The following is an 8,441-nucleotide window of genomic DNA, read 5'->3' on the forward strand; positions in this document are numbered from 1 at the left end:
TCACTGTCGAGCCGTTAGTGGCCGACTCCGCCTACTAAGGGCTTCACGGCAACTCTGCAGAATCCTATGGGTGACGTCACGGACCCTACGTCCATTTATATATACAGTCTATGGTCTACGCGCGCGTGAAAAGTTTCTGGCACTTTGGGGCGGAGCCACTGGACTTTGATTGACAGCTGCAAGGAAGCCCGGAGTTGCCAGGTTTGATAAATGCCTGAACTACCAAGAGCCGAGGAGTGAGAGCTGCAAGATCAGTTGGACGAGATTGAATGGTAAACTTGTCCATAAAAAACTACTATATTCGTAAAGTGTACAGCTAATATATATATTAATTAATTTTATATAAAACAATATATTTTTGAGTGGGCTGTATCTGTCGAGAACTGCTACTATACTGTCTGCTGTATGCACCTCCCTTACGAAATGAACTATAAATGAACTAGTATTACTATACTATAAGAGTTGTATAGTGTCCTATAGTAAGTTTGTAGTGTTCTGTAGAATTTTTCATCAGCTATTGTATTACTATAATTTTTTCTGTAGTGCCATTTTATTAGCTATAGTAGCCCTATAATATTTCAATAGTAATACTCTGTATCTAGATCTTTGTAGTATTCCTATATTATTTTAAATAGTATAATATATAGTGTTTCTGTAGTTGTTTTTTAAACACACTATAGAACACTCCTAATAATAAGTATACCTGGCAACACTCACTGACTGCAGCACGTGAGGGCAGGAGCCGGCAGTATGTTTACAGAAGCGTTAGCATTAGCACTGATTAGCAAAGAGTGACGAGAGCGACTAGTAGTACAGGAAAAACAGAAATGAGTAACACAGAAATGAGTGACGAGGAGGTCGAGGACAATGACAACAACACCGATGAAAATCCCGGTGGCGACTCTGGCGAGAGTGAGAGGGAAGTTGTGCTTGTGCCGAAAAAAGTAGATGGACTGTGCTAGTAGCTAGGCAACTAGGCTTTATTTACATTTATTCTGAAGCTGTAACTTTATGTTCTGTTCCGTTTTTATATTCAGTACTGACTGCAGTATTTAAGTTAATCCTTTTGATTCAGTGACATTACTACTCAGTGGAGTCTAGCACTTTGTTTAAGTTTATGTTTTTTTCAGTACAAGAACCTTTAAGTGCAGTTGAACTGGGTGCTAGCCGGCTAGGCTTTTTTAATATTATTATTCTAAAGCTGTGACTGTTTTGTTTTTATATTCAGCACTGTGGTGAGGTATTTTGAGTAACTTAAAGGAGACCTATCATGCTATATTTAAATGATATAGTGTATGACCATACCTATATAAGGTATATTTATACATTTTATTTTTCAAAATACCAAACAGATCATTTTTTAGACATGCCTCGTTTCGCTCATTTTCGCTTTATTCCAAGCCCGTCTTTGAAAATTCTGAGCAGCAGCTGACCACGCCCCCCTGCAGAAGAGCAGGCATGAGCCGGCGAGAGTCACGTTACCATGCTTGCTGTGATTACGAGTGTCGAATAAACATGTCATCTCAGAGCAATGCATGTGTTCAAGCATACTATCAATTTGATCCAGAAACTGACCCTGAAGCAGCGGAGGTTTTGGTGGAGGTGCAAAAATCTCGGTTGCAGCAGGACGTTTCTGAATGGTTAGCTGACAAGCTGTTGTCCCTATTTATTTTACTCTGTTACGATGCTTGCTCCTTATTCCGTTCATATTTTGGCTAATTAGCAAGAATGCAATGTGTACAGTTTGTAACGCAAAAACAGCGATATATATATATATATATATAAAGGGAGACATTCATATTTGCAGCATATATACAATGGCCTCATTGCGTTTAATAGTTTACAGTCCTTTTCTTACAACATCGTGCAACAACCGTTGGAAAGTTGAATAACTTAGGATGATAAAAAGTATAACTCCAACAACACCTCAGTTGTCAGCAATGTGTGTAGTTTCATGTGTTTTTAAAAGCTCAGTTATTGACTTATTTGTGCAAATTGCGCCACGACGTCATTGTACTATTATATACTACACAGCAATGGCATAACACACCCATGTGTACGACAAAAAGGTCCACACACACAACCTTATGCTTTTGAAATCAGAATATTCTTTACCCATCCAAACATGAATAATCACGACACATTTTGATATCAACTTGGAACTTTATTGTCAAAATCAACGGTTAAAAAAAACCATACAAAAAAACAAAATGTAGCCTACTTGTATTTTGTATAAATAACACTAAATATTTTTACAGAAGCTTTGTGAACTGGTGCTGGGGCTTCCTTGGACGCAGGATCAGAGTGGTGATTCCGGCCTGCGTTGTCCTCAGGATACGCAGGGAGTTTCCTGATCCGTGAAATGTCGATGTTGGGTTCAGACAGCAGCCAAATTGAACCGTGTAGCATACCCGGCGATGACCTCCTCCCTGTCAGGTCGCTCATAATGGTGCAGGGTCCACAAAGACTTGCTCGAAGATGAGGTCCATCAAGTTGGCCACGTAGGGCTGTGCAATGGTAAAAAAAGCACAACAAAAAATGTGGTTTAGATTAGTATATGCATGTAAAAAACTGAAACTTCTTAGCAAAGCTCTCTATTTAGCAAAGCTCTTTGCTTAGCCTTTTCCAATCTGAGTTAGTTTTGAACCGTAACGTGCATGCTGTGTTTCTGACTCAATGCAGGTGATGTGTTGGAGAGGGGCTGAGCTCAGTAGACTGACTGTAATGAGTGCTAGCCACTAATTAGCCTGTTGCTAGAGGTAAGGCCTTGTCAACAACAACAGACCAACGGGGGCTCCGTTTTACTCGTGGTGTGTGTCCCCCCTCGCATACATACAGTGTTGTATCCTAACACACCCCCATTTATATTCATGTGCGCAAACAAGTAAACACACAAAAGCTTTTACATATAACGCTGCAAAACACGGCATGTCTCATTAGCGTAGCGTAGCTTAGCTTACAGATCGATGATATCTGATCGTTCTTACAGACTACAATCACAAAAGCGTTTACATATAACGCTGGAAAAAACGGCACTTGCCTACAGAAGATTACGTTTGTTATTATAACTTACTCAATATGATTTTAGAGGATACAAAATAATAAATAGGAGAATAAATACTTGTGTTATCGCCTAGGGCGTGGCTGTACAGCCTTCACACAGATCGCCATTACGGCAGTATGTCTGAACATGTTAGCAAATGCCTGATAATTCAAATGACAAAGCAAAGACTGCGGAGCGTACAAAATAAAATGCTACAAAAATATATAAACACCTAACCGATTACTATTTGGGTTTGAGGCGACATTGATGCGGCGAAGCTACATGCTACATGCTACAAGCTAGAGATAGCTTTATCAGGAAAAACACCGCTAAATAAAAACTTACAGCTTCAAAATTGGATGTGTCCTCACTGGCCTGGTTCCGGATGGTTGGTATTGATCCCGGGTTTAGCATTAGTTTAGAGGCATATCCGTGTTGGACTTGAGAGAAGTTAATAAACATGTCCGTGGTAAAATGTTTGGAACACACAAACAGAAATCTTCCGTGGTCTTCTGGCACATGTCCCTTGTAAATGAAGTCTAGCCACAGATTCATTTCTTTTTCCACTGATGGCATTGCATGCAGTCCCCTGTCCCGAGTCTTGCAGCCAACAACAGCACAACGTTTAACTGGCTTAGACATCCTGGCAAGAGCAGGCAAAAACACAGATGTGACTGGGGTGTTGATTATTTAGCCTGCCGATAGCCTATATGCGAATGAGAGGTTTGGCAATGTACGTGGCCGTGGCTCATTCCCCTGATAGGTGGAGAGTTGACCAATAAGCGGAGCACTTCTTTGTGACGTAGAAAAGTATTGGAATGTGGATCCGTTTTTTTCAGATCCGTTGCAGCCCCTTTTTTAGAGATTTGGCGAAGGAGGAAAATAGAGAGGGTTGTGTTTTCTGACACTTGGTGAGTTCCCTGGAACACCGGGGACACATATTCATGTATAAAAGACGTACAAAAGTGCATTTTGCATGATAGGTCCCCTTTAACATAAAAAAAACATTTATTTAGTTTTTTTAAGGAAATTTGACAACTTTTAATTATGTTTTACAGGAAAATAATTGCAGAGTTTGAGCTCATGATTGCTAAAATGCTGGGTAAGTTAATATATGTAATGTTCGTGCCTCAGTCTTGGGACTTTTCGGTGTCATGTTAAGAGCTTTTAAAGGGGACCTATCATGCAAAATGCACCTTTGTACGTCTTTTATACATGAATATGTGTCCCCGGTGTTCCAGGGAACTCACCAAGTGTCAGAAAACACAACCCTCTCTATTTTCCTCCTTCGCCAAATCTCTAAAAAAGGGGCTGCAACGGATCTGAAAAAAACGGATCCACATTCCAATACTTTTCTACGTCACAAAGAAGTGCTCCGCTTATTGGTCAACTCTCCACCTATCAGGGGAATGAGCCACGGCCACGTGCATTGCCAAACCTCTCATTCGCATATAGGCTATCGGCAGGCTAAATAATCAACACCCCAGTCACATCTGTGTTTTTGCCTGCTCTTGCCAGGATGTCTAAGCCAGTTAAACGTTGTGCTGTTGTTGGCTGCAAGACTCGGGACAGGGGACTGCATGCAATGCCATCAGTGGAAAAAGAAATGAATCTGTGGCTAGACTTCATTTACAAGGGACATGTGCCAGAAGACCACGGAAGATTTCTGTTTGTGTGTTCCAAACATTTTACCACGGACATGTTTATTAACTTCTCTCAAGTCCAACACGGATATGCCTCCAAAGTAATGCTAAACCCGGGATCAATACCAACCATCCGGGACCAGGCCAGTGAGGACACATCCAATTTTGAAGCTGTACGTTTTTATTTAGCGGTGTTTTTCCTGATAAAGCTATCTCTAGCTTGTAGCATGTAGCATGTAGCTTCGCCGCATCAATGTCGCCTCAAACCCAAATAGTAATCGGTTAGGTGTTTATATATTTTTGTAGCATTTTATTTTGTACGCTCCGCAGTCTTTGCTTTGTCATTTGAATTATCAGGCATTTGCTAACATGTTCAGACATACTGCCGTAATGGCGATCTGTGTGAAGGCTGTACAGCCACGCCCTAGGCGATAACACAAGTATTTATTCTCCTATTTATTAGTATTTTGTATCCTCTAAAATCATATTGAGTAAGTTATAATAACAAACGTAATCTTCTGTAGGCAAGTGCCGTTTTTTCCAGCGTTATATATAAACGCTTTTGTGATTGTAGTCTGTAAGAACGATCAGATATCATCGATCTGTAAGCTAAGCTACGCTACGCTACGCTACGCTACGCTAATGAGACATGCCGTGTTTTGCAGCGTTATATGTAAAAGCTTTTGTGTGTTTACTTGTTTGCGCACATGAATATAAATGGGGGTGTGTTAGGATACAACACTGTATGTATGCGAGGGGGGACACACACCACGAGTAAAACGGAGCCCCCGTTGGTCTGTTGTTGTTGACAAGGCCTTACCTCTAGCAACAGGCTAATTAGTGGCTAGCACTCATTACAGTCAGTCTACTGAGCTCAGCCCCTCTCCAACACATCACCTGCATTGAGTCAGAAACACAGCATGCACGTTACGGTTCAAAACTAACTCAGATTGGTAAAGGCTAAGCAAAGAGCTTTGCTAAATAGAGAGCTTTGCTAAGAAGTTTCAGTTTTTTACATGCATATACTAATCTAAACCACATTTTTTGTTGTGCTTTTTTTACCATTGCACAGCCCTACGTGGCCAACTTGATGGACCTCATCTTCGAGCAAGTCTTTGTGGACCCTGCACCATTATGAGCGACCTGACAGGGAGGAGGTCATCGCCGGGTATGCTACACGGTTCAATTTGGCTGCTGTCTGAACCCAACATCGACATTTCACGGATCAGGAAACTCCCTGCGTATCCTGAGGACAACGCAGGCCGGAATCACCACTCTGATCCTGCGTCCAAGGAAGCCCCAGCACCAGTTCACAAAGCTTCTGTAAAAATATTTAGTGTCATTTATACAAAATACAAGTAGGCTACATTTTGTTTTTTTGTATGGTTTTTTTTAACCGTTGATTTTGACAATAAAGTTCCAAGTTGATATCAAAATGTGTCGTGATTATTCATGTTTGGATGGGTAAAGAATATTCTGATTTCAAAAGCATAAGGTTGTGTGTGTGGATCTTTTTGTCGTACACATGGGTGTGTTATGCCATTGCTGTGTAGTATATAATAGTACAATGACGTCGTGGCGCAATTTGCACAAATAAGTCAATAACTGAGCTTTTAAAAACACATGAAACTACACACATTGCTGACAACTGAGGTGTTGTTGGAGTTATACTTTTTTATCATCCTAAGTTATTCAACTTTCCAACGGTTGTTGCACGATGTTGGAAGAAAAGGACTGTAAACTATTAAACGCAATGAGGCCATTGTATATATGCTGCAAATATGAATGTCTCCCTTTATATATATCGCTGTTTTTGCGTTACAAACTGTACACATTGCATTCTTGCTAATTAGCCAAAATATGAACGGAATAAGGAGCAAGCATCGTAACAGAGTAAAATAAATAGGGACAACAGCTTGTCAGCTAACCATTCAGAAACGTCCTGCTGCAACCGAGATTTTTGCACCTCCACCAAAACCTCCGCTGCTTCAGGGTCAGTTTCTGGATCAAATTGATAGTATGCTTGAACACATGCATTGCTCTGAGATGACATGTTTATTCGACACTCGTAATCACAGCAAGCATGGTAACGTGACTCTCGCCGGCTCATGCCTGCTCTTCTGCAGGGGGGCGTGGTCAGCTGCTGCTCAGAATTTTCAAAGACGGGCTTGGAATAAAGCGAAAATGAGCGAAACGAGGCATGTCTAAAAAATGATCTGTTTGGTATTTTGAAAAATAAAATGTATAAATATACCTTATATAGGTATGGTCATACACTATATCATTTAAATATAGCATGATAGGTCTCCTTTAACTCTTGTTTTCAGCTGATCAAGAGAAAGAGAGGGAGGTGGCCCAGACGAAGCTCACTGCGGCTCTTATCGAAAAGGAGCAGGTCTCCAGTGACCTGAACACCATGGAGAGATCGTGCTCCGACCTGTTCAAGAGACTGGACAAGTACAAGGATGTTGTTGAGGGCTTCAAAAAGGTTAGAAAACAACACTTGCCTGGATATAATCCACAAATTGCATGACGTAGTTTAAAGAAATAGCAGTGGCAGTATGATTGGTAACATGTTTCCTGTGGCCTTCCTGCAGAATGAAGAGACTCTGAAAGCCTGTGCTCAGGACTATCTGGAAAGGATCAGAAAGGAAGAGCAGCGCTACAAGACCCTTAAAGCCCACGCTGAGGAGAAGATTGGCCAAACCTCACTGCACTCTATTGAAAGTGTCAAATGCAAGACTTGCAACGTTTAACTGACATCTATTGTCCTTCAGAGCAAACGGGGAGATTAATGAGGTTCGGTACAAGAACAAGTCTGAGACATCTGCCCTCCAAGCCCAGCTGAGGAGGGAGCAGCTGAAGGTGCAGTCGCTGGAGAAGAGCCTGGTCCAGAAGGTGAGAGAAGAGGACAACATTACATGGCGGTTATTTGTTTATAAATCTATTAAATATCAAATATTCTATAATTTTTTCCCTTTTATTTTTTGTAGGAAAAAGAGGCAGAAGATCTCACCACACTTTGTGATGAACTCATCAGCAAAGTCCAGAGGGGTTGAGCTCATTTGTAAATCGTGTACATTTTAATGCTTTTCTTTCCTGTTCTTCATTGTTCCTGTCCTTGTTCATTCCTTTATGTAGTGCTTTGTTTGTCTTTATCAATGTTATTAAAATACTGTAAAAAGAGAAGTTAATAAAGATGATTTAATCTTTAATAAAGAGTTGATGAAAATGATTAAACTTTTTTGTGAATTTTATAGTTTTGAATTTCTGCCTGATTTCAAACCACTAGGGGGCAGCCTTGCCTTCATGATGGGTTGTAGGTTCATGGATTTGAATCTTTATTCACGGATATGGAAGTAACATGGCTGTTGAACCCTAAAACCAAAGTGTTCTGTGCAGACCCTTTCCTTTAGACCCACAGAGTGATTCAGTGCACTCACTCCTCACCTGTCTGGACTCATCCCGTCCTGTAGTGCTCACAACTAAACAGACGCTCACCTGATACAATGACCCCCTTCTTCCCTGAGCAGTCGCAGGGTCCTGTCACATCACTCCCAGAGGCAGGACAATGCACTTCCTAAATGGTGAAAGGAAATCCTAGCTAGATTGGAGTTGAATGAGGTGGTAGTGCGGACCAGGGGGCAGGCGGAGAGGGTCTCTTAAATGTAAAAAGATGCTGGTCACTCGGTGTAGTCTTGCAGGGGCCATCACTCATCTGAAGAGGAGGACTGTGTGGGAATGCTCCTGTGTCT

General features: G+C 41.2%; 1 protein-coding gene across 3 annotated transcripts; it reads left to right on the forward strand.

Annotated features, from left to right (window-relative positions):
• The first annotated feature begins 154 nt into the window (after positions 1-154).
• Positions 155-7,867, forward strand: LOC117468134 (transforming acidic coiled-coil-containing protein 3-like). 3 transcript variants are annotated; one of them, XR_011645271.1, is made up of 4 exons: positions 155-272; positions 7,014-7,174; positions 7,284-7,584; positions 7,680-7,867. XR_011645271.1 is itself a non-coding variant. In XM_034112127.2 (3 exons), the coding sequence occupies exons 1-3, from the start codon at positions 4,139-4,141 to the stop codon at positions 7,440-7,442; spliced, it is 327 nt and encodes a 108-aa protein (XP_033968018.2). In that variant the 5' UTR covers positions 4,131-4,138; the 3' UTR covers positions 7,443-7,585. The 3 variants fall into 3 exon arrangements, 1 of the variants encoding a protein (XP_033968018.2); XR_011645270.1 differs by lacking the exon at positions 155-272 and adding an exon at positions 4,131-4,145; XM_034112127.2 differs by lacking the exons at positions 155-272; positions 7,680-7,867 and adding an exon at positions 4,131-4,145 and having other exon boundaries at positions 7,284-7,585.
• Positions 7,868-8,441: the final 574 nt, after the last annotated feature.

Source organism: Pseudochaenichthys georgianus, chromosome 22 (genome assembly GCF_902827115.2).
Source record: "Pseudochaenichthys georgianus chromosome 22, fPseGeo1.2, whole genome shotgun sequence".
Taxonomy (NCBI): domain Eukaryota; kingdom Metazoa; phylum Chordata; class Actinopteri; order Perciformes; family Channichthyidae; genus Pseudochaenichthys; species Pseudochaenichthys georgianus.

Bases quoted from the DNA above. Each gene is read 5' to 3' on its own strand.
- LOC117468134 (XM_034112127.2), top strand. The intron at 7,175-7,283 runs GTTAGAAAACAA...GCCTTCCTGCAG, and splicing joins TTGTTGAGGGCTTCAAAAAG to AATGAAGAGACTCTGAAAGC.